This window comes from Drosophila busckii, chromosome 3L (assembly GCF_011750605.1).
Source record: "Drosophila busckii strain San Diego stock center, stock number 13000-0081.31 chromosome 3L, ASM1175060v1, whole genome shotgun sequence".
NCBI classification, from domain to species: domain Eukaryota; kingdom Metazoa; phylum Arthropoda; class Insecta; order Diptera; family Drosophilidae; genus Drosophila; species Drosophila busckii.
Window position 1 is genome coordinate 12,921,906 of NC_046606.1, and position 27,387 is coordinate 12,949,292.

The 27,387-nt window shown below is 38.0% G+C and overlaps 1 protein-coding gene across 1 annotated transcript in view; it reads right to left on the reverse strand.

Moving 5' to 3' along the window:
• LOC108597955 overlaps positions 1–20,910 on the reverse strand; it is a 50,107-nt gene extending 29,197 nt beyond the window's left edge. Inside the window, exons 1-2 of the mRNA XM_033293530.1 lie at positions 20,845–20,910; positions 11,873–12,009 (exon numbers count right to left, since the gene is read on the reverse strand). Coding sequence (XP_033149421.1) covers positions 11,873–12,009; positions 20,845–20,910 — 203 coding nt within the window. The remainder of the gene's footprint in view (positions 1–11,872; positions 12,010–20,844) is intronic.
• Positions 20,911–27,387: the final 6,477 nt, after the last annotated feature.

Here is a 27,387-nt window from a genome sequence, read left to right on the forward strand (position 1 = left end):
CAGAAACACATTAAACGTCATAAAATGCACAAGCAGCGAAAAGTCGACTCCGACTCCCCCCTCTCCACGCACTCACTCCACAACAATAAAGCACCCGCACAGTCGACCCCTTTGCTTTTATAATTTATTTTTACTTGAATTAATGTGCATACTTTTTGCACTTGACTGCACTGTTTGGCCTGCTACCTGATAGCTCACTACGCCACGCCCATACGCCCACTTTTCCTACGCTTTGTATATATATATATATATGTATGTGTGAGTGTGCGATAAGCAAAGTGGCCAAAAATTGCGTCGACGTTGGCATAAAAATGCTTTTGAAAATTATCATAAGTGCAGCAGGGTGCAAGGTAGAAACTATTTTATGCTAGCGAATACACTAACACAATTAACAAATAGCAACAACTAAAATGGCGCGTTCTTAAAGTAAATTAAATAAACAACAAATTATGCCAGAAAGTGATATTAATGTTGAACGCTGTTTGCAGTTGGTGTGGCAAGCAGAAAAGGAAGAAGTAAGTTTAGAACGCTCTTGGGACTCTTTTAAAATAGAGTTAATATGTAATCGAACTAAGTCTACAATTTATGGGCAGATAATATTCAGAAAAGTGTGTCACCAATCTATAAGTTTATCAAATTGAAAAACACACAACATTTTAAATAATTTTTTAATTTAATTTTCCTTTTTTTTAAATAAATAAATATCTGAAAATCAGAAAATAGCTAATATAGAAATAACTGTATGAACAAACTCAACAATAAATGCAATCAGCTCTTCATCAATCGGCTTGACGGGCCAGCATGTCTATTGCCATGACCTCCTTGATCCCTTAAACATACAAACTCAAGTAAATTACTATGCAAATATCTAGACCCCACATAATTTGCTTATTATCTTTTATCTTAGTGTCGCATCATATTAAATAATTTATTAATCAAAATTGCTTCTATATAGTCAGCATTGTACTAGATCAGTAGTGGGCCAAGCCCCAACTTTTTTGCAAGTCTAGCATTTGCTCTACTCTCGACTACTCTCAGTATTTGCTGTATATTTTATTTTGTAATGCTGCCAATTTCAAAATTCGTTCCCATCTCTGTACTAGAGCATTTTTTATATATTATCTTATGTATTATCATATTGCTGCTTTGAAGAACCCGAAAAGGCAGTAGACGAATGAAAGTTGAAATAGCCCACACACATTTTTGTATTAAAGCAACTAATTGATCGAATCTTTCCGTTTTAATGCATTATTAGTGTAGGATAGAGTTGACATTATGTTTAGACACTCACAGCTGTGAGCAGAGGGGAAAGAGACGAGGGAAGTGCAAAGGAGTCAGTCGAGGGAGTTGAAGCATAGAGTGAAGCGCGTGTAGAAGTGGAGGACCCTGCGTCAAATCGCACACTAGCACCAAAGTTACTTTAATAAAACATTGTTTAGCCACTGAGCTTTTTCAGTAGCTATTTGATTTTACGAATTGAAACGGTTTCACTTTTTTAGTTTATGGCCGAATTTATTGTAATTATAATTAAACTAACAGCCCCGACTTGGACTATTAACTATTGTCTCGAATTAGACAATGTAGCTAAGTGCAATAAGACTCGAGTAGTCTTTTGCTATGCGACGAACTTGTTACGACTACAATAAAATGCCCTTAGCAACAGGCATTAAATCTAATAAGAGTTGAGAATGCGAAAATGATAAAACAAAGATCAAACGAAAAGGAGAGTGCAGCTGTGCAGAAGGCAAGTGCTAAAACAAAAGGGCAAAGTAGATAGCGCGTGAGTTTTCTTCACCGCTGTGCAAAGCCAAAATATGATATTAGGCCTAGATCAGCTGATCGTAGCCGAGGAGCTCCATTTATTGGTCTTGCAAGAACAAGCAAACATAATATAATATAAGCTAACCATAATCAATATACGTTAAATAAAAATACAAATTTGTAGAGACAAACCCTACATTAGTTTAATGCCCAAGCAAATAGAAGAATTGTAAGTCATTATTATTATATTCTAAATTTCAAATTTAAGTAAATGCTTTGCCCTCTGCATTCGCTCTGGGCTGCTGATGTCTGTGACTGCTTGACATTTGCATAGCAATCAAAATCCTATAATGCAACAGTTGCCGAGTCAAAGACTTTCATTAATGCCACATCAACGCAGCATTACATGCGCTAAAAATTCCGCACAAGTTGCCACATGCGCATATGCATCATGCCCACATCAGATGCTGTCAGATGCAAATGCAGTCGCCAAACAAGCAGCAGCAGCAACCAGCAGCCCAGCAGCTGTGCAAGTGCAGCCAACGATGATAATCAAGTCATGAACTGACTGCCTTGCTGACTGACTCAATGCCGCCGCCAGCCGCCGCTCTCTGATCTCAGCTGCTGGAACGTGCGTGTAATTGGCCGCTCATGTGCAGCGAACTGGTCGCGCACAAGTAAGTGGTAAGTGAAGTTGGCATTTTTTGCATTTGCCATATTTGAGATGTTTCTAGAGAGAGAGAGACGAAAAAAAACGAGAATAAATTCGATTTGTGCTAGCAAATGCACTAGGCACGTGCAATGGCACGTATGAGCAATATTTGTGTAGAAAGCCAGTATGTCCCTGCAGCAGCAGCAGCAGCAGCAACAGCAGGCAGCTGAACAAAATCCAATAAAAATACATAAGAATGCTGGAGAGCCTCTGGCCTACGGTCCAAATGGCATAAATCAAATTTTTCCCAAGACCAAAAACTGCAAACATGCAAACTTCACTACATATACGTTGCTCTGTGTGTGTGTGTGTTGGTAACTATGTGGATTTTTAATTTAAAACAACATGCTGGGGCGAATCGAAGCTAGAGCACCTGCTCGGACTAAGTCCGCTGCCATTAAATGGACGCAGAGCGAGTGAGAGCGAGCGAGAGAGAGAGAGCAAAGCTGGACGAGCGAGCAGAATGCCTTAAAAGGCCATTAGTTGTTTGTCTAGGGCCGCCTAATGTGCTCTTGTCAAAGCCCACACACACACAGACACGAGTGTGCTACACCTGTCTGTGCATGCAAAAACGTAACAGCAATAAAGAAGATTTGTGTCGCCATACCTGCTAAACATTCTATTCTCTTTTTTTCTGCTCTTTTCATTTTTTTTGTTTTCTGCCAATTCGGCAGAAAATCTGAGCCAACCAGTATGGCAAGTCTGCTTTGGTTTAGGCTAATGACCACAGAATGGCTGCTGCTAAGCCATAAGCTACTGCAACACTCATACTCACATTGGCATGTATGTGTGTGGTTGTGAGTGTGTGCTTGGGTCAAAATCAATGTGCTGCCATGCCTAAACACGCCAAGCTCTTGAGCATGTTTTTAGCCAGGCCTACACTACTGCAGACTGTTGCAGCAGCAGCAGCAGCTACATGAGCGAGATAGAAAGAGAGAGACAATGTCAGCTTTAGTGCTGCTGACAAGGCTCTTTGGCTTGGCTTGGCTAGAATAAAATGAAATGAATGATTGCTACGCATAATCAACAAAAGAAATGACACTGAAAAACTCATAAATGAATGACTGCCGACAGGCTTTTGATAGCAAGCAAAGGATACTTGAAGGACATAGCAACAAACAACTAAAACAAATAAATAAATGTTTACTTATTGCTAGAGTTTTGTTAATAAGCAAACAATTTAGCAGCTAAACTTAAGCAAATCTTTAGCTACAAACATAAGCACTAAATATAAATGTAATAGAGCAACACTGGATCACTAATGAAGGGTGACAGCCCTACAATAATCAAGTAACTGACCACCCCTAAGAAAGAAAGCGCATTATCACTTTTAACTGAAAGTGGAAGCCGAGAAGTTGTTTAAAGTTGCACTAAAAGTTATTAAGTTGTTAATTTAGACTGAACCAAAGTTGTTTAATATAACATATTCAATATCACCCCATATTTTCATTATTAAATACTCATTAGGGGCTGTCTATATATTACGTAATCACGTTTTCGCCGATTTTTGACCTCCCCCCCTAGTAATCAAAACTAATCATTCAATGAAAAACCTCCCCCCTCCCACAATGATTACGTAATCACAAGAAAGAAAAAAAATAAGCAAATTTGTTCTTTTAATCTATATTTTCAAACGGAGATTCCACGGAGTTTCATTCGGTACTTATTGGCGGAGTAATCGGCGCGAAAATTTTTGAAAAAGCAAACAAAAATATTTGTATAAAATGATTACGTAATCATTGTGCAAGACCCCCTCCCTCCTCATGTAATCAAACATAATCATTTCCTTGACCCCCTCCCCACCCTAGGCGATTACGTAATATATGGACAGCCCTTTACTTATTATTTTACGATTTAACATACACAATATGAATATATATATGAATGAATACAAATTAAGCACAATTAACAAAGCAACTTTAAAGTTAAGCCATGCTTAACAAAATAAATGCATAGAATGTATTAATGCATTAATTTAAATAAAAGTAATAGATGCTGCATTCAAGTAAATGAAATATTTTATGCTAATTAAAACTACATACTAAAGCTCAAGCAAGGACTCGAACTAGTTAAGGTACAACATTTTAAGCCTGAAACTTAATCCTGCATTTACTTTATTTATACGCACTTCGACTTTTCTGTTTAGAGTCTCAAGTTTAAGCTGTTGCCAGCTTAATTTAAAGGCTGCTGCACTTGCTGCTTTCAACTAATTTAAAAGCGTCAATTAAATTATTAATTTCATTTTTCCACATGTGGCTGCAGCACACACAGTTTGTGGCACTATTTGCTGTCGCTTTCTTATTGATTGCGCCACAGCATGTAGCAGGCTCACATTGAAAAACGCTTGCGTTGCTTTCAATGCCAAGTGAAGCTTTGGCTGACTGGCTGACTGGCTGGCCGCATGGCCATTAAATTTGGTGGCTCAACTTCCAAACGGTTGCTCCCCAAAGATTACCGCAAATGCACAATGGTAAAATAATCATAATTGCATATAAAATGTTAATGGGCAATGGACCAGCGCCACGAACTGCGAGCCGCCCAGGCAAGTAAAAGAGAGAGAGCTCCACGTAATGGAAAATGGTTTGGCAAGCGGCATGCGCTCTAAAAACTTTTTAATACACCAAAGGACACATTTGGGCCTTGTCCGAGTGGGGACCAAGCTGCGCGTGTGTGTTTGTGTGTGTGCCGCAAATGCAAAAACAATTACGAAAACTTTGTTGTTGGCAGGCAGCGTGCCACCCCCAAAAAATAAAAAAAAACACACACACACACACTAACAAACAAGGCAAGCGAAAAGTCAAACCAAATGTGAAAAATTTTCGAAGCGCAACTTTCTTTTTCGAGCATTCTAGCTTGTTGCTGTTTTCTTCTTTCACATTTTTTTTTTTGCTGCTCTCTATTGGTTATTGCTGTCGTTTTTGCTTTTATGTTTTCATTGCCATGTTAAGAGTGGCGAAAAAAGCAAAACAAACGCGTGGGCACAACAACAACAAAAGCATTGGGACAGCAACAAGGCGAAACACTTAAATTTACATAATTTCCGGTCCACGTCACTGATGTAATGCCACGCTTCATCTGCACCAAAAGCAGCAGCAGCAGCAGCAACAGCAACAGGAACAGCAGCAACCTGGAGAACCTGAAGCAACATTCATGCAGTGCACTATGGTACCAAAGCCGATTTTCTTTGGCATAAAGTCGACATTTCAATGTAAGAATTTTGACTTTTTGCTGCTGCAATCTTAAAGTAAATACATGGCACACATTCAATATAATTTTTAAAAAATTTATGATATTATGTTAAGTTACAATATAATTTTTAAAAAATTATTATTATTATTATTTTAAGTTTTTTTGTTACCTATTAAAATTCAGCAATCAATCAGCTGTTTAAAACAAAAAAAAAATTTTTTTTTGACATGATTTTAATTTTTGTTACAATTAAATATTTTCGCGTCAATTTAAATAATTTAACAATGTAAAATGAAGATTGTTTTAAAGTTGCCCAAAAAGTCGTTAAGTTGTTTATTTGAAAGTTGCTAAAAGTTGTTAATTTAACGTACACATTATTCTTTTATGATTTTACTAAATAAGCGCAGTGTTTACAACATTACTTTATGATTTTAATGAATAAATCTTAATATTTTATGATTTAACTGAATAATCTACTATATAATATTTTTATGTGTAATTTGTTTTCTTATGTGTATTGCGGTATCTTATGTGGATTTGTTTTAAACAAATTAAATTTTCTCTACTTTTCGATAGAGTTTAACTAACAATCTGAGCTTTCTGAGAAAAACTAAATGTAGTTTGTTTCTACAAGTATCCTATTTGACTTTTTTCCCCGTTTTCTCCTTTTCAAAGAAAAAAACTCACATGTGCAGGTGATTTTTAATCCGAATAATTGTTGTAAAATTAGTAAAATTTTATAAAATTATAAAAATTTGTAATACAAAAAAAAATAAAACAAAAATCTAAAATATTCTAAATAAAGTTCATGCCAAAATTTCAAGGCCCTAGCTTATAGTAGACTTATGCCAAACATAAAATGGGCTTTTGTACCAATTAGTGCCAGTTGAAAAGTTGCATATCCAAGGCATGGGCGCTGTGTTAAGGGGGCGTGGCTAATGTGTGTGGGCAACTTTTAGCTTTTGAACTTGTGTGTGCGGCAATATTTTAACGCTGCTGTTTTAGTTGAATTTTGTGGCACGCCTCTCAAACATTTTCAGCGTTTGTTTTTTTTGCGGTCGACCAGGCCGCATCTGACAGCAGCAACAGCAACAACAACAACAGTTATAGTTTACACTGGAGTGCCGTAACTTGCAACTTTATAGACGTTTAGCAATTATGGCAATAGAATTTTTTATAATACAGCGCGCCACATGCAGCGCTTGAGAGTTTTCAATGTTGTGCTGCATGAAATTTAAACTTCAATGTGCTTTTGCTGCTACTTGGCACAATTAATTAATTTCCATTCGGCTGTCGCAGCACATTGCACAAATCGCATTATCATCAATGTCGTGACAATTATTTGCCTCGATTTCCATTTGACGTTCGCTCGCTCTCTCTGGCGAAGATAAACATAAGAAAATTGCAAAAGATATGAATTTCAATTTAATTATAAGCATAACGCTCTGTTATATCCCTTTGGTCCGCTTTCTAGTCCACAAAGCGAGCAAATGCAATTAAAATTCAGAGTTAATTCAATTCATAAATCGAATTGGAATTATAGCGCAAACAGAAGCTGGGCGGGGGGCATGTAGTTGATAAGTAGTTCGTAGAAGAGCAGCATAAAATAGACAGCATGTTGGTCAAAGCATAATAAACAAAAGGTTGTAGTTATTACTAGTTAATAAAAATTATCTATTGAACAACTAAGCGGCCAATCGCATTGAAAATCGAGCTATTGCATAAGCTTAAATTTAATTATAGCTAATTAAACCACTAAGCACACACAATAATTATATTTTAATTCATATCAAAGCTAGTTGCATTACTTTAGTACCTACATATATCAATTAAAAATTGTTAATAACTATTTATAATCATGCTTAACTTTAAGCATTTAATTAAATATTTTTAAAATGATAAACATTTGCATAGAGCAGCTGACTAAGTAAAAAGTCAGTCAGCGATTTCGTTTGATAAGATAAGAAGCGCTTCAGCTCTGATTAGTCAACTGAACTCATGCGCGCTAAGCTTGTCGCTTAACTAGAATAATAGTTAACACATGTAGCAGTGCTAATCGTGTGGGTTGTATCGCAGATTTATCGCCTAAGCAGCGCAGCTGAGGGTGGGAACAGGGCTAAGCTCAGGCATTTTACTATTTCAAGTTTATGGCAAAATTTTAAAGTATTTGTGGCATAACACTTAGCAACAGATACAACAAAAACTGTTGTCAAAATATTTTGTGTATATATTGTGGCTAATTGCACATTATTTAATATATATAAAATATGTATATGCATTATGTTCAATTATTTATAACAATAATCTCAAATAATCCCGCATTATTTATCAATTATGCGTTAACGTTATGATAAGTAATTGAAAATGAGCAGCGTGGAATGAAGTTATGAATTAAGTTCAAGCTTTTAAAGCAAATAAACTAAATTAGTAATGATTACAATTAATAAGCATTATTTAGTATTTATATATATGTATATTTAAGCATTGCTTTAAACCTCAAGAATAGTTAGAAATATCATCACCGCTTTTTCAAGCTCTACATAATTAGGTTGCTTTCGATATATACTATTGCTTAGCATTGAACATAGATTGCAGCTTTATTGCATTTATCTATTCTCTTCTTGTTGCTTTACTTGCTCTCACTAATGTCAATGTAACAGTTTTTAATAGACTTACAATTAAAGCATAGCTTTAATAATAAGTTCACCCATTAAAGAAATGACCTTTCAAAGAAATAATTAAATTAATAAATTATTATTTAATAGGCATTGCTTAAAACTTAAGCCTAGTACGTAATATTACATTACCCCGCTTTTTCAAGTTCTTCATTTCAGTTGCTTCGATATATTGCTTAGCATTGAGCATTGAGCTAGACTTGAATTTATCTTTTCTATTCTCTTCTAGTGCTTTACTACTACTCAATGTCAATTAACAGTTTTTAATAGATTTTAATTAAAGTAATATATATCGACTATATATAGCATTGAGCATTGGAGCTAGTATAGATTGAATTCTATACTATTTCTATTCTCCTTCTTATGCTTTACTTGCACTCACTAATGTCAATTAACAGTTTTTAATAGATTGCAATTAAAGCAGAACTTTTATAATAAATTCACCTTTTAAAGTCATAAATTAAATTAGTAATGATTACAATTAATAAACATTATTAATAGCCGCAGGCACACGCACAAACTCACGCAAGCAAGAAAGCCGCGTCTTTGGCTTTGCTGTTGTGGCAAGTGGCAGCAAGCAGTGTAAGTGGCATGCGTCTTAAGTAGCGTCCAAGTCCAACGCACACACACACAGTTGGCCTTATTATTACATTGTTTATGAGTTCTGCTGCCAGTGCCGTTCTCAATTTATTGTACTGCCTTGGCTGCTGCTTTTGTTGTTGTTGTTGCTGTTGTTGTTCTTGGCTTGTAGTACAAGCGCGTCTCGGCGTGTTTTACTCATGTTTCTTGGCATTTTGTGGTCGCGTCCAAGCACTAGCCTCAAGCTCAGCACAAAGTCATATTTTCTTATTATCTGACTATGGTTGGGTGCTGTTGGGGGGTGCGTTTTTTGCGGCTGGCCACACACACACACACAGAAAAAAGATTGTGAAAAAAATGGAATTATTAATAGCCTCCTCCATTTGCTGCTAAGTGGCGCAAATTGTGTGTTTGTTTATATCATTTTGTGGACGCACGGTCTTAAAGTAATTTTTGTTTACTTTTGTTTATGTTTCTTGCTTAAAGACGCGCCCAACCACCCACCCACCACCCAGCCAATGCGAGCGCTTCTTTAAAATGCGTTTGTTTTTATTTTTTGTGGCGGCTCTAAGGGGCAGTGAAGCATGTGCAGTTTATGGAGCGCGTTGAACCGCGCGCTGTTGTTAATGGCACTTGAACTCATCGCTGTAAGCAAAAGGTGTGTGTGTGTGTGTCTCAGGGATCAGGCAGTGTGGTTAATGGGAATATGTTTATGCTGAAGTTGAAGATAAAAGATGTAGCATCAGTTTGTTATGTTAACTGACAATAATTGCATTGTCTAGCATTCGAAACTAAGCACATTTGTTTTATAATTAACTTGCAACTGAACTTAGCTTTACTTTATTTAACTGGCCAAGTGTGTAAACTCAATCAAAGTCTGTCGAGTGCATGCATGCAATTAGCTTTGGCCCAAGCTCTTACCTGCCAGCAATCAAGCTATGCTTTATTTTCATAATTTAAGCTTGCATTGATTGCGTTTAAATGCATTAGTTCAAACACACACAGCTGGACCGACGAGCGACCCTACAACACACTCAAATCCGCACGCTGTGTCATGCTCAATTTTTCTCTCTCTTGTTGCTTTAATTACCGACACGCACACGAACACACGAGCACATGCACAGACACACTTGAAAAACAGCTGAGCAAAAAATCTGTGGCAGCGCTAAATTGCACTTCAAAAAGCAGCAGCAGAAGAAAAAGCAGCCATGGGGGAGATACACAGGTGGATGAAGTGGCTGCTCTAGGGGGTGTGTGGGGTAGCTGCTGTAAGTGTTTTTGCACGTGAGTTTGTGTTGTGTATGTGGCACCACCAAACGTGTGCTGATTGAGTTCTACTCTTGCCACATGGCGATAGGATAAATGAAGGACGTTGCTTAGCTCTATGTGTGTAGGTGGCGAAGTTTAAAGCTTTGAGTTGCTTGGCAAATATTTGATTTTAATTTTTCCAATTAATTGCTTTTCCATCAAAATTTAACAAACTCCTGCGCTTGCACCTGCCACAGCAGCAGCGCCACATTTACAAGCAATTTGAACACTTTAAATGGCCGCCAAAGCGAAAACAAATTTTAATATAAACCAAAAAGTCAACTGCACAAAACAAAATAAAACTTTATCCTATGCCTGGGCTGGCAGCCACAGTTTGTCCGTTAGCCGGGGCGTGGCAGCGTGGGCGGCTGCAATGTCAACTACAAGAAAATTGTCACTAATGAGTGGTAAAAAGGCTACGGAGGTGAAAACTATTGAGCTTGCAGATTGATCACTCTAAGTATATAAACTTTAGTGTGTGTGTGTGTGTGTGTTTGTTAAATTTAAGCTTATTAAGTAAATAGTTGGCATGACCTAAAATGCAACTCACCGCGCTTATAAATCAATACACATTTATTTATGATTTAGCACTGCGTGTAATAAACCATAAATTTGACCCGCATTTTGTATTCAATTTTCAGGCAATACCCGTGTGGCAACCCAAACGCACATTTTATGTACATGCAATATGTAAGTCTGAGTGGAAATAAATGAACCTGCGCACTGTAATGAGATATCAGCATAAGCAAATGCGCTAAATAGAATCGAGAAGGCACACGCTAGGTATAGTACATCTGAAAATGCATGATAAAGCATTAAACAAGCTTAATAATGTTATACTTATAATATAATTAATTAAAACTGCGATAGTCTGTAGTTTGTGTAATTGAAATAATTGAAATCTTAGTAACACATTAATCTAAACATTTAAATAATATTTGGCACTGCATTTACTATTAAGACTTCAAATTATAACTAAGCTCTCGACATCTGCATAATGCAAATTGATTAATTATTGTTTAAAGCAGCGAACATCTTAGAAACAATTATCAACTCATTGAAATTCATAAAGCATTTGTCAGCAATTACGTGTTAAACTTAGCAATTATTAGTAAATACATATGTTAGTTGCTAATTAAAGAGTTAAGAGAGTGTGTTTATTGTTCTCCAGCTCACTGTCGCCAATCTGTTGTCACATTACTTAGGTAGGCTGCCTAAATAAATCGAATGTAAGTAAGTATATAACAATTAATTAATTATTATTATGCTGGCAGCTCGTTCACTGCTTGTTGATTCAGCAGCAGTTCAAACACGACTGAACTAAGAGGTGGCCTTGCTTGCTGGCTTACCTGCCACCCACCCACACTTTGATCTCAGCGAAAGAATCGAAGCTGAGAGTGTAAGCCACTCAGAGAGCGTGAGCGACAGCCAATGCTAATGCTTATACCAAAGACTTATACTTATACTCATACTTATACCAATTAGCCTACGCGCTTGGAAGCGAGAGAGCAGCTCACTCACACTTTCATCTCAGTGCAAGAATCGAAACTGAGAGCGCAAGCCACTCAGAGAGCGTGAGTGACAGCTAATGATTGGGCTAATGCTTATACCAAAGACTTATACTTATACTCATACTTATACTACTTACGTGCTTGCTAGCAAGAGAGCAGCGCTGTTCGCTTTCGTTTGCTTGCGGTCGATCGCTCTTCGCTCTACGCTGCTGAGACTGAAGCAGAGCCTCGTTTCTTTATTGAGTGGGTGGGCTTGGCTGTTGTTTTGTCTTGACTGCAGATCAAAATATAATCAAGGGAGCTCACTACAAAACTGAAGGAGTACTACATCATCAGAAATCTTGAAATTTGATATGTAGTCTTTTTTATGTTTTTTCAATAGCAAAGTGAGGCAAAAACTAAATAAACAAATGTAATATTCAAAGTATGAAATAAATAGCGCTGCTGCTTACTTATTTATTAAATAAATATTATTTATGCAGCAACTTTAGCGCGATTTGTGGTTATTAGCTAACTCTTTGCTTTGATTGCAGTGTAGCTGGGCTAGTCAATTACAGGCATCTTTGCTTAACTTGACGTTCATCATCGTTTATCTTAATAAACCGCGCGCACTCAGTCAGATATTAAACGGTAGTCCCTTCTGCAAAATTACTTAATTTGCAGTTTGCCTGAAATGCCAGCGTGACAAAAAGCGAGAGAGAGCATGAGAGTGTGCTGGAGGGTTGGGGGTGGCGTTGGAGAGATTTCGCGTAAAATCAGAGCCTGACAAAGCGAATGGTAACGTGTGCATGCTTTAACGTTAACGTGGCTTACACACAGAGTGAGCATTGCAGCGTTTGTAATGTTTGTAAATGTTAAGCTGGCGTCACACACACGTAAAAATGTTGATAAAACTCACAAAGCCCGCGTTGATGATTTCAATTTATATTTCCAAGTGGAACTCATCTTCAGTTGTGCCACACGTAGAGACACCAAGCGTCCATCCATCCATCCATCCATCCATCCAACCATCCTTCTAGCCAAGCCAGACACCAAAGCTGCTCTTCCCCGTTTTACTACGCGCTGCGCATTTGCTGAGGCATCTCACGTGCAACATAATTTTTCCGTGCGACTTGCCGACGAAACGCGTAACATGAACACTGCAGCCTTCCCCACTCCCACTGCCCCGACGTGTGTGTGAATGATGTGCACACACGTATACATAAGTCTCTGCTCTATGCTGGCTGCAGCAGCAAGTGGCATGAGAAGCTGTGCGGCATTATATGCGTGAAGTAGACTAAATAAATTACATTTAAGCGCAAAAAGGTGTTACGCACACACACACAACACCACACACAACGAACAAGTGCCCCGGGGGGGGGGTGGCTGGTAAGCTGCCTTACTTTGCGTGACAGCGACTCCCACTTATTAGTATATTAATGATATGTCGAAAAGCTAAAACGGAACTGCTGCTGCTGCTGCAGCTGTTCATTAATTAAGCGAAAGTCAAAGCGTACAGCGTTTAATTATTCAATCAATTTGCGCCATTATTTAAACAAACTAGTAGTACACACATATTTGTTTATAGCAGTTCGAGCTAGTTTAAGTAACAGCTTGCCGGATTTTTATTGAGCTCTACTTGTGTTTACACCTCCATATGCGCTGCTGATCAGCGTATATAACATTCCACTGTTACGATATCAAAAGTTGAAATTGCAGCATAAAGATTCCAATGAAGTTTTCAATTTTCATGCTGTGCACTTAAAATGTGCACCTGGTCACCTTTAGATGTCGTAAATAGTGAAAGTTAAGCCAACTAAACGCTAATATCATAAAATCTCGTGCCAAATGCATTTAAAAGTGTTGAGTGGGGGGACTGTGGGGGGGCGTTGGCTAGCAAAACTTTGGCCTTGCATAAAAAGTGTAGCCAAGTATATGCAGTTTTAAATGTTTTTGCTGCAAATATTTAAAGCGTACTGTCGTGTATATAGAGTGAACAAGGACTCTGGCTGTTACTTCAATTTGGCCAACTTCAAAATGCATTTCTTGTAAAAAGTTTTGTCGGCAAAAGCAAATGGAGCAGGAAACAGCTGTCCCTTCATATCTTTTGCATATCAAAAGTATCGACGACGACAAGGACAAGAAACTGGATGAGCAAGGAGTCGGCAACAGAATCTGCTAAGGAAGGTTCAAATTGTGTGAGTGTGTGTGTCTGTTAAAGTGAAATATATGCAAAGTTTTCCGAAGGACAAAAATTCTCGAAATTGCATTTGGCTGCCAATACGCACACTCACACACACACACACACATGTCTGCCTGTTTTGCATGTGTGTGTGTGTGTGTGCTGAAGGCGGCATGTTTGCATAGATGAGTGCAAAGTTACATTTAATTTATATGCACTTGCAAAAGTTTACACCCGAAATAGTAGCAACAACTTTTTACTCACCGAAAACTAAACATTTTGTTATCGCCATGATAATGGACTTCCATAGACTGCACCCGGATTGCTTCTCAATACGCACGTACACAATTTATATGGACCGCACATTTTGGCGCACATATGCGAAATTGTAACACAGTTGCACATAAAAAAAAAACAAAACAAAAAACACAGAAGCACATTTTGAGCACATTGCACATTTGGATTTAGTAACACTTTTTAATTTTATGCTACTATTTTTTTAAATTTAAAAACTTTCTTTGGCAGTTCGCTAGCGTTTGGTTAAGTGTGACCAGTTTGAGCGCCAAAATAAACATTCTTGCCCGTATGTGGCGCAAATATGAACAATTGAAACACATACAAAAGAAAAAACAAATAAAGCACACGGCACTATTTTCATATAGAAACAAATTTTATTATTAAGCCAACACTTTAAGCGGAAAAAAAATAAAGCTCTGCACAATAGCACTTGAGGAAAAATGAAAAAAATCAAGAGCACCATCCTTTGAGCACATTTCACTATTTTGATTTAGAAACACTTTTATATTTTCAGCTACTAGTTTTGTTTTGCGCATGCAAACGATTGCAGTATTTTGATTTATTTACACTTTCTTTAGCGATTTAATTATTCGTTCTATTTCGCGTGCGCAAACGTTTGCTGAAACTTGGAAGTGTGACCAGCTCACGCGAAAGCTGTACGATCCTTATTGTGGCGGCAAGTCGGTATCTCGAAATTAAATGGGAGCAGCACCTTCGAACTTTTGCCAATATCGATATCTGCTATTGACAGGACAATAATGCAAACAAAATTGGTCCAAGCAGAACTGCATTCCATTATACAAAGTCAGTACACACAATAGATATTAAAATGAATACCGCTCCCACTAAACTTGTTCATTTATTTTATTTCGTATGCGCAAAAGCTTTCTAATCTCTTAACAGTGACCAGTTTGTGTGCGATCGTTTTGGCGGCGGCATGTCGGTTCAATTAATTTAAATTTGCAGAAACACCTGCGAACATCGTACATATCGATGTTTGGTTACACGGCGGCAGGAGTATTTGAAAGGAACAAATGCATCGATCATGTACACGTCAAAACTTACTACTTATCCTTTCATGAAACTACTTGTAAATGCTATCAACTTTTAAGTGTGGCCGTACAGCAAATGATTGCTGTAGGATCAGCTTGTGGCGGCCCGTCAGGTCAAGGATCCTGCGATCTTTGTAATATCTGGTCACACTAGTATATGACATGACAAGAATACAACCTGCTTCATTATTGTGTGCTGCTAAATTTTTTGATTATTATTGTGTGTAGTGTATAAAATAAATTTGAGTGTTAATGAGTGCTTACCAATTGGCTGAGGCTATAGAAATATGTAGATCTCCAAGCCGAAAAGAAATTGCTTAGTGTTCGGTGAGTAAAATATTCGCGCTTTTTTCTGCCATAATTCGCGCTTTTTTTTCTTTGCCAAGCTTGTTAGTTTCGTGCTTAAACGTATTTACTTTGCACTTATCTATGCGATGTGCAATTAAAGGCGCCGCTTTTGATATTAAGTGCATGCCAGGGCGATCAAAGCAAACTGAGAGTTGCTGTTATTGTTGCTTTACCCTTGACTTATTAACTTGCCCAACGGCGTTTGCAGTGGATTTTCAAAGAAATTAAACAACAGCAGCTGCAACGGCAGTGAGGGGGCATGGGGTGGTTAAAGCACAAATGCATCGATTATGCCAAGTCAGTGCAGACAACAGACATCAAAATTAATATTCTGCTTTATGCAATGCAAAAAATGCCAAGGAGCAGTAGCTGCTGCAGATGTAGAAGAAGAAGAAGAAGCAGCAGCAACGGAGCAAAAAAAGATTGAGTTGCTTTGAAGTTTCAGTAACAAAATGCCGCCGGCTAGCAACGAAATACGAAATGTAAAAAAAAAAAAAACAATAATAACAACAAACAAGGAATAAGAAAATTGAGAATGGTTAAAAGAAAAAAACATGGCAAGCAGCATTCTGCTCATCATGATGAGCAACAGCAGTAGTGGGTGCAACTTGCAACGGCAACATCAACTTGCCACAGCGTTTGCTTCATCAATGCCAGAAATAAAGCAACGTCCTTCAGCCCCAAGCCCATGTCGCCGTTGCTACAACTTACTGCAGTGCATGTAATTTCTTCAAGTTTGCTTGAAATCACTGCCAGAGCCAGAGTGAGTGAGTGAGATAGCAAGAGAACGCAATTTAAGTGCAATAACAATGGGGCTGAAACGAAATTTCGTTATTGCATCAAAATGCATTTGGGGCCCCCATGCTCGTCATGAAGAGCTTAATATGAATGGAGCACAGACCAGCTAATACCTGACCAGCGGGAGCAGAGCGCCAAGCCAGAGAGTGAACAGAGAGGCGATGCCTGTTAGGCCGTTGTTGGCCGCAAAGAGAATGGCAAACAAGGCAAACGGAGCAACTGATGCTAGAGAGCTGCATTACTCTGTGGTTTGCGTTTCGTTTGCACAAAGAAAACAAAAGCAGATGCAATGAAGATGCAACGCTTCCGACTGTATCAACCGAACGTGTGTGTGTGTGTGGGAGTGGGCAGAGCAAGCGAGAGAGCGGGACGCAGCGCGGTTGTTTGCGCTGCTTGAGCGCACTGCTTACATATTACTCATACGTACGTGTGTACGCTCGAGGCTCAGCGTGTGTATAAGACAGAGAGCGCATGCTTTTGTATAAGATGTGTGTGCATGTGTGTGTGTGTGTGTGTGTTTGCTGCTTTTGTTCGACGCTGCTGCTGCTCCTGTTACTGGCCCGTGGCATTCGCTACACATTTTTAATAAATTATAAATTGCTGCAAATATATTTGCAAGCAGGGATTACACTTACTACACAGCTCAGCTCTCAGCTCTCAGCCCCAGCCCCAGCCCCAGCCCAACCCACTGCTTGTTTGCATATCGCTAGTTTGGCTCCACTGCCAATTCCCAAGTGTGTGGTTCTAATGCAAACCCTTTAGCTACTTGCAGCTATGCACTTTAGACTGTTGTATTCAAGCTAAAGTCACGTTTTGCACATTTGTTAAAAGTACTGCTAGTTCTTAAGGCGATTGCTCAACACGCAATGCAGAAATAAAAAAAAAAGACGCGTAATGCCGCCGCCAGCCAAAATTGTGTGAAAAGTCTTAAAATTAACTGCAAGCGCTGTGGCAAGTTGCACGTTGCAAAGCGCTGCATTCTCTGCTGTCACCCCCTTCAGGGTAGAGTGTATTATTTTCTTCATCTTTTAATCAATCACACACATGTGCGCATAATTTCTCTGCCATCAAATGAAAACAGCAACTGCTTTTGTAGTATAACTGAAATTGCTGCAAGCGGATTTAGCTACGAGCGTTTACACTCATAAATTTGTTAAGACTTTCAATATATCTTTAGTGCTTGTGATAAAGGTTCAGAGCTACCCATTTTAATGCCGAAATAAATTCATTAAATTTCTCTTGCTTTTTATTTTCTGCCAAACAATAAAAATGTCATTTTACGTTGATATATGAGTTGTATAAAAATTGTAGCCCATCTCAGCTCAGCGCTCAATGCCATGAAAATCACGTAGTAAATTTTGCGTAAACTTGAAAAAGCTGCCGGTTCCGATAATTCGTCGCGAAATGAAACATGTACGGCAAACTTTTTTTTTGTACCCATTTCAATTTTTTGCTGCTGTTGCTTTTGCTGCTTCTATTTATGCCTCTCTGCCTGCATATTAATTTGAAATTTGTAGCATACTTTTAGCACACACAACCACACACACACACACACACACATACATTTGTGCATAGGTAGGCGTGAGTGCGTTGTGTTAACAGAGTCATAAATTTTCAGCACTGCTGACAGTTTTCATATTTGACTTTTGTTATGCATGCTGAAAATTTCTCAAATTCTCTTAACAAATGGCCAAGATGGCGGTGTAAACCAGCTAAAGGTGTTGGCTTTAAAAGCTTCTCACATAGCTAACGATGCGGGTTCACTTAACTGCCCCAAGACCTAAGCTTGTCAATTTAAATGTATTTTAAATGAGTTTCGAGCAAAGTTTAATCTAATAAGCATTTGTTTATTACAGATTCCCCAACAGTCGGCGAGACTGAACACTAAATAAGGTAAGTGGTAAAACAAGATATATTTACAATTTTAATACATAATAAATTTATTGTACTCAATACAAAACAAATCTAAATAATTTTAGCTTGACAAACAAACAAAGCTTAAAATATTTTATATTTATCTTTAGCAATTGATATTTACCACTATTTATAAATTTATTCTACTGCATATATAACAAATCTGAAACATTTTAATTTATTTAAATTACTTAGACAAGCAAGCAAAGCTTTAAATATTTCATTTGGTTTACTCCTTTGCTAAAAATACTTAAGCTGTTTATTTTATTTGGCATATAACTGTAAAGTGGTAACCAAGGTATCATAGAAATTTTAAAAAGTTTTTAAGGAACTTTACATATGTACGAGTGTGTATATTTGTAAGTGCTTTTTTTTTTTTTTTTTTTTTTTTTTTTCTATTATTTATTAAGTGAGGAAACCGTACAGCATAAAATGTACCTTAACAACACATGGATAGAAATAGAGAAATGAACCAAACCTCAATACAATATGAGGATTACATTATGGATATGTCATCTTTATTGGCCCCTAATGGTTTTGGCAAAGCCTTGCCGTTTGAGTCGTCTCAGAGGTCTAGCTGGAAGTAAGTTTCTAGCAAGTAGGTTGCGGTGTCTCAGGAGTCTCTCACTGTATCGGCTTGTGTGCCTACCAATTTGCTCTTCTACAGTATGTAGTTTTAGGTCTTTATGGAGAGTGGTCCCGCGCACATACCAGGGACAGTCTGTTATGCTCCTCAGTGTCCGGTTCTGCAACACCTGGATCCTTTTATAATTGGATTTGGCTGCGATCCCCCAAATCTGTATTCCGTACAGCCAGATTGGCAGGATGCAATGCGCATATGCCGCCCTTTTGCATCTAAGCGGCAAGGTGCTCTTCCTATTTAGAAGCCAACGCATTTGCTGGATCCTCATGTAGCATTTTCTAGCCGTGGCTTTGAGATGTGGCCCAAAGGTAAGGCGCTTATCCAGGGTAATGCCAAGGTATGTTGCTTGCAAAGGCTGCTCCAGAGTGACTCCCTCTAGCTGTATTTCAGGCGTATTAGGTATGTACTTCTTCAGTGTGAAACAGGTGTTCGTTGTTTTCAACGGATTGATCTTCAGGTTCCACTGTTTGCACCAAGCTGCGAGAGTTGCAAGATACTCTTGCAGGCCATTAGCTGCTTCTCTGCAACAGCCAGAGTTGTAAATAACTGCAATGTCATCTGCATAGGTGGCAATTAGAGCTTTGGAGGGAGCTACCATATGTTGATTGTTGGGGCTGGGTATATCAGCAGTATACAGCGAATATAGCAATGGTCCGAGTACGCTGCCCTGCGGGACTCCTGCTCTCATTAGGTAGCTACTCGACTGTGTATTCCTAACTTTAACCTTAAACTCTCGCTCTTCCAAATATGATTTCAAAAGTCCATAGAACGGAGCAGGTAGCATGTTTTTAATTTTGCATAGTAGACCATCATGCCATACCTTATCGAAGGCTTGTTGCATATCAATAAAAACTGCATTGGAGTACTCCTGGTCGTCAAAGGCATGCAAAATATGTTTTACCAATCTGTGGACTTGTTCGACAGTGCCATGTCCTCTTCGAAAGCCAAATTGATGATCTGGCAAGATACTGCTTTGACTCATAATCAGAGTAATACGATTGGCAATTAGCTTCTCCCATTATGCATGCTGAAAATTTCTCAAATTCTCTTAACAAATGGCCAAGATGGCGGTGTAAACCAGCTAAAGGTGTTGGCTTTAAAAGCTTCTCACATAGCTAACGATGCGGGTTCACTTAACTGCCCCAAGACCTAAGCTTGCCAAAAATGTATTTTTAAATGAGTTTCGAGCAAAGTTTAATCTAATAAGCATTTGTTTATTACAGATTCCCCAACAGTCGGCGAGACTGAACACTAAATAAGGTAAGTGGTAAAACAAGATATATTTACAATTTTAATACATAATAAATTTATTGTACTCAATACAAAACAAATCTAAATAATTTTAGCTTGACAAACAAACAAAGCTTAAAATATTTTATATTTATCTTTAGCAATTGATATTTACCACTATTTATAAATTTATTCTACTGCATATATAACAAATCTGAAACATTTTAATTTATTTAAATTACTTAGACAAAGCAAGCAAAGCTTTAAATATTTCATTTGGTTTACTCCTTTGCTAAAAATACTTAAGCTGTTTATTTTATTTGGCATATAACTGTAAAGTGGTAACCACTGTACCAACTATAGAAATTTAAAAGTTTTTCAACAACTTTACATATGTACGAGTGTGTATATTTGTAAGTGCTATAAAAATAATCCTACACAGCACTCTATGATAGTGAGAGATAACAATAAATTTATTGAGAGCGAGCTGCAGTTGACACAATGGCAATGACAAACTTGATTCAAGCTTTTAAAATTCCGCATCTCAATCAGCAGCACATTCAATCAATTCAAAATGTTACGGGCGCAGCACATTTTAGTGTGTAAATATACACACACACGCACATACTGTATTTGTATAGAGTTATTGTGCTGATATTTATTTACTTTGCTTTGCTTTGAACTGTGCGCCAGTTTCGACAGGCATTGAGTTACATTTTCCATGGAACGCATTTTGACGTCACGAAGTGCAAAAGTTTTCCCTTTTTTGCCGGCTGCTGCACTCTGGCTAAAGTTTTCTCGCCATTTCTCGGCGTTGGCAACAGTAAGCATGACAACATTTTTGGGCCAAATTGTGTGTGAAATTGAATTGCAATTGTCAATAATTCGTTTCCCCCCCAAAAAAGAGAAAAAAAATATTTCTTCCAAAGCTGCCAAGCAAACTGATTGAGTCAACGAGCGTTGCTGCAATGCGATTATAAACTTGTGCGCCAAACTAAAAAATAAAAATATTACACAAAATGCAAACTTTTTACGCAACTTAGACGTTGGCAGGTATTTTACCTTTAGCCGAATGCCTAATTAAAATCGTTTGATCAACTGATTAAACATGAATGGGAAAATGACGATAATGTTTATCAATCTAGCACAAAGTTTGAGTTTGTTTAAACAACTGCTGCATAGCGACTGCTCTAACCTTGATTACAAAATATATAAGCCTTAGATTGAGCACAAGCAAGCACAGTTAAGGTTTACTCCAAACAGTAGCATCAACTAGCAAGAGTCATGCAAATCCTTTCGATAGTGTTCGTAGGCTGCCTTGTAGCCTACACTGCGGCGGCTCCGCCAGTACATGCCAAGGCTCCAGGCTCTTCAGGGCAACCAATGACAGATGAGGGTTACCAAATCTTCACCGCAGCGCTGGCTAACTTGGCTAATGAGCTGGCCAAGCAGAAGAACTCAACTGTTGAAGTTGGTGATAACTCCAAGATCATTTCGGGCATTGCTAGTGCTGTGTCCAATATCAACAGTCCCCACAATCATCCACACTACCCACTGAACAACTACTGGGGCTGGGGCAATGGCTGGGGTAACGGCTGGAACAACAACGGCTGGAACAACAACGGCTGGGGCTGGGGCAATGGCTGGGGTAACAATGGCTGGGGTCACCATGGCGGCCACTGGCGCGATGCTGATGATCTGGACAAAGATTTGGATGAGATGGATTATGAGACCAGCCTCATCAAAGGCAGTAATGATCTTCCAGTTGATAGCGCTGAGATTGAGTAAACTTTAACGCGCTGTTTCAAATTGAAATTTACACTCACTTTAAGTACAAAGCATTAAAAAATAAACAAAAAAAAGCGTTAAATTCAAATGACTTTCGATGTTGCAGTCACTTGCAATTAAAATTCACTGATCAACTGATTGAATGTGAATGAGAAAATGATGACTCACACACACACACACACAGATGCATAGAGGACAATTGTAAATCATTTTTGCTGCAGTCATAAAAACCAATGGGGCGCATAGGAAAATTTATTTGTTTTTTATGTGCTTACAACTAATGTCAGCTGGCAGCTAGCGAGACTACAGTAAAGCTTCGTGACTGTCCAGAGTGTCACGTAGCGCGCCGAAAAACACACAAAATACAAAAAAGTTCCGCAACGCAATTTTTGAGCTCTAAGCAAAGTAAAATGTTTAAACATATGTGCAAATCAAACGCTAACACTAAAGTACAAATGTGTGTGTGTGTCTCACATACATAAATAAATTTGCAGAATGCCACAAGGGGCGCTGCTGTTGGTTGGTTGCAAGTAACCGAAAACTGACTTTGCCTTTTCTTTGGCCGCAGCATTTGACACCTGCTACGCTTTTGTATTTGTTTACAGCCCCCGCTGGCTGCCATGCCTGCCATTGTTTCCATTTTATTGTATGCTTAAATATTTACACAATGAAAACGAAGCACACACACACATGCATATGTATACCTGCCTCAGTTTGTGGCATGAGTTAGCGTGTGTATGTGTGTGGGTGTGTGTATATTGTTTTCTTTTCTGGGAGCTTAGTGTGCTTGATTTATGAATGCTCGTTATGCTTGGCGTTGTTATTGACCCCCAGCTATAATATAGCATATGACATGATATTTTATATACACGATTGCCAATTATGACCTGTTAAGGGCCAAATGCTTTGCGCTATTGTTCGCCTTAAGCGGGCAATCAATTGAGCACAACAAGCAGCTGCTTTTAGACTTAAGCCTGGCCTTAGTTTCATATTTAATTGCCTTAAATTTAGTTGCTGCATCACTCCATATTTACGACTGAGCCCACAAGTTTATCTAAAATGCGTTCAAGTTGTCGACTCACTGCTGCTGCTGCTGCTGTTGGCCAATTGAATATTTCATGACATTTGTCACTTTACATGCAACAGACATTCGTTTCCTGCTGCTCACAACGTGCCACACACTACTCCAAAAAAAACTGAAACGAAAACGAATCGAAAACTTTGCCGTCATCTTAGGCAAAGTCTCTGTCGTGTTGGCTGGTTGAGCCGGTTGAAATGTTTTTTTGCTCATTCAGCATGTCAACTGTGTGGCAACTCAATTTGCCTAAGTAAATAAACGGAATATGAATGTTTAATTTATTTTACGAGCATAGATATTAAATAAACACACACACACATTCAAGTCTGCTGCAACTTTCGACATGCCGCTAAAAAGTTTTTAAATCTGCGTATGCCGCATCCAAAGTGAACTGCCTACAAAATAGCAAGGCAATGATGAAGAACTTGTATTAGAAAAGTCATTTTAATTAAGATTAATGAAGATTCAAAATATATGGAATAATTTTCGTTCGCATACATCGATTTAGAATTCAAACTTTACAACTCTTACAGCTTACTTAACTATTTTAAATAGTTTCAATTATTTAATTGATTGTTTTATACAAAATTGAATAGACATTTTGTACCGCTTACTTAATTAAATAACTTCAGTTAGTTTGAATTATTTGATTTAATTCAAATATGCCGCATTATTTTAACATTATTTGAATAATTTGAAATATTGCAGCATTATTTTACAATTATGTATTTTAATTATTATTATCATTGATTTTCTAATTATAAATTAATAATAATTTATTATGTGTGACTTGTAATTAAAGTGCAATAATTTAAGAAGCAAAGTATTGTAATTGCTTGCTGATTAGTTCTTAGTCCAGTCGATCACTCCACCTTTGCTATTTAATCAAAGCGATCTGCCTAACCTATGGATCAAAGATCTGCCTAACCTATGGCCTGCATGCTTTCTCTTTCTCACTCGGCTTCTCTCTCTTTCTCTCTCTCACATTCTCTCTCAGTCTTTCTCTCTCTCTCTCTCTGACTCTCACTCTCTCTCTCTCTCTCTCACACTCTTTCCCTCCCTCTGTCTCTCACTCTCTCTCTCTTTTACGCTCTCTCTTTTTTACTTTTACTCTCACTCTCTCTCTTTTACTCTTACTCTCCCTCTCTCTCAGACACACACTCTTTCGCTCTCTCACTCTCAAACACACACTCTTTCGCTCTCTCAAACACACAATCTTTCGCTTTCTCACTCTCAAACACTCACTCATTCGCTCTCTCACTCTCACATACACTCTTTCGCCCTCTCTCTCTCTCGCTCTTTCACTCTCTCTCTCTCTCTCGCTCTTTTACTCTCTCTCTCTCTCTCTCTCTCTCTCTTTCTCTCTCTCTCTTTTAATCATACTCTCTCTCTCTCTTTTAATCATACTCTCTCTCTCTCTCTATCTCACCCACCCTCTCTTTCTACTAAGGCGTTAGGGCTGCGACCCAGCCGATTAGAAATGAGCGCTTAGCTCAGCAGCTTAATTCCTAAGGCAGTATAGCTTCGGCTTTAGCTAGGCGACAGATCACCGAGGATGAATTCAGTTGAAAATCAGTGCTGAAGCTGTTCACATAAACGAGATCGCTGACTACCGACTTTTTTCTTAGTCAGCTGCTCTAGTCAAATTCAAATAAATTTTTATTACATATATTATATATGTATTTATATTTTAAGCGCTTTGGCACACTATTTGCTTCCAAATTAAGTATGTTATGATATTAAAGCATAATTTACCAAAGCTGAAAATTACTAACTAATTTAAAACATAATCTTAGGATTATATTCAACTATGCTCATTTTTAATTTCGCATTCGTTTTCAATTATATTCATATTATAATATTTTAGTAATATTCACTATTTTTTGTTTAAAAATAATTGATGACAATTTAATTGTTATGGTAATTCTTAATTTGTCAGATTTCAATTGCAAGCGTAATGATAAGTAATTGGCAATTATATGCTTATGCCTAGACGAATTGTGTGCAAGTCATTTGATTTTTAATAGCTTTAAAAGTTTCTAAAACGAATGCATGTGTGTTTGTGTCTGCGAGAAATCAATGAAATGCCAAAAGTTTAATTAAATCAATGCGCAGAACTTGCAAAACATTTTCCTTTGCCTCATTCGAGCGATTAATTTCAAAAGAAATCTGTCTGCCTCTGTGGTTAATTAAATTCACATTACAAGGCAAATTAAAACAAAGGGAACTGCTGCTGCTGCTGCTGCTGTGCGAAAAGTAAATACGGCAGGTAAGGAGTGAAAGAAGTGCAAAAGCACCCGCAGCTATATCACATTTGCATTTTTCATTTAATTAAAAATGTCAGTTCAATATTTGCAATGCGCTTTTTAATTAAGCTACACACAAAGAGTAGAGAGTTCTAATAGCAAACACACCCACATGCACACACACAGACAGACAAACACACACACACACACACACATACATGCATACAGCATGTTTAACAATCTTCAATCAACGTGTAGTACATAAAATTTTCTTTTGCGTGACTCATAATTTGTTGTTGACTTGTTGACATGACCACCCCACACGCCCCCCGCCTCCCGCCCACACCCGTCGCATATAATAATGATGTGCTGCTTTTATGAATATGAATGTTGTTGCCAAAGTTGTTTTATATAGCAAAAGCTGCGTGGGTGTTCCATAAAACCAAAATGTCTGCACAACAACATAAAAATTTGTGACTTTTCTTATATTTTTAATATATGAGCAGATCGTGTTATTACTGATGCTGCGCTAAGCTAAGTGCTTGCCAATTGTACAACAAAAAATAAAAGCTGTAACCCAAATTTGTTGCTCTATTTAGAAACTAGCATAAGCATGTTTGCTTTCGTTTACTTAACCACAGCTGTAGGCTTTGGCCTTACATGCGTAAATATTTAATAATTACAACAGATGTTCGAATTTCGTTACTGTTTTAAAACTTGTTTAAACAACTGTTAAGCCTTGATTGCAATGTATAAAAAGCCAAGTGCAAGACATAAAATTTACAGTTCACTGTAGCATCAGTTAGCCATGCAAGTTTTATCGGTAGCCACTTTGGTTGTTTGCAGCCTTTTTGCTTACGCTGCTGCAGCTCCACCCCATGGACATCATGGACATCATGGATCTCACGCAGCTCCAATGACAAATGAAGGCTACCAGATCATGACAGCGGCGCTGGCTAACTTGGCTAATGAGCTGGCCAAGCAGAAGAACTCAACGACAACAGTTGGCGACAACTCCAAGATTGTTTCAGGCATGGCTAGTGCCATTTCCAATGCCTACGATCATGACCATAAACATGGACATGGCCATGACCACAAGCATGGCAAGCCAGGCTTTGTTTGGGGCTGGGACACCAAAGTTTGGGGCAATGCTGATAACGGTCATCATGGTCACAACAATCATCATGGTAACCACGCTGCCGGCTGGAATAATGGCTGGGGCAATGGCTGGGGTAACAACGGCTGGGGCAACCATGGCGGTCACTGGCGCGGTGCTGATGATCTGGAGAACGAACTTGATGATATCGATTATCAAGCTATCGACGACACTGCTGGTGAGCCCTTCTACGTTGAAGAGAGCGCTGTTGATATCGCTAAGGTTGATACTGAAGATATCTAAACTCATTCGTAACAGCAACAAGCAACATAGAAAAACAACGTTTTAGTTTAATTTTAAACTCAATTAAATTGAATTCAAATCTCAGAGCATAACTAAATTTAATTAAAGCCATGCGCTTTAATTTTTTGCAAATATAAAATTCCTATTTCGCCAAAAGCTATTTGATTTCATTTACAAGCATGTAACAGTTTATTCCACGCTTTTCTACATTCAAGTTTTAGTTTTTTTTCAACTCCATTTCTGTCTATCTGTTTGCGCGAACATGCGAAAATTCTCGTGGGAAGCATAAACTACATTTTACATAAATGGATGGAATTGCTGCACATTAATAAGCGCTGTGAAACTTTCAGCATTGCGAGTGGGCGTGGCAGGCGTGAGTTACACACATAATATGGAAAATGCTTTTATAGCAGCGAGAGTTTTGTGAAATGTTTTAATTAGAATTTGCTAATTGTTAGTTATGTGTGTGCAACTTGATTGACTGTCCGGCGAGCTTAAACATTTAAGCTGTTCAAATTATATTTGGATAGCAGCTAGGCCTAGCCTGTTGCTATATTAAGCATACGTCCGCATGAATTTTGGCAAACAATTTTTGGCAGCAGTTCAATTTGGCAGCTTCACTTGTCGTTTATTAATGTTGTAAGTTTAATGATTTGCTTTCAATCTATTAGAGCAGCTAATGCTATTGCGTGCTCTCT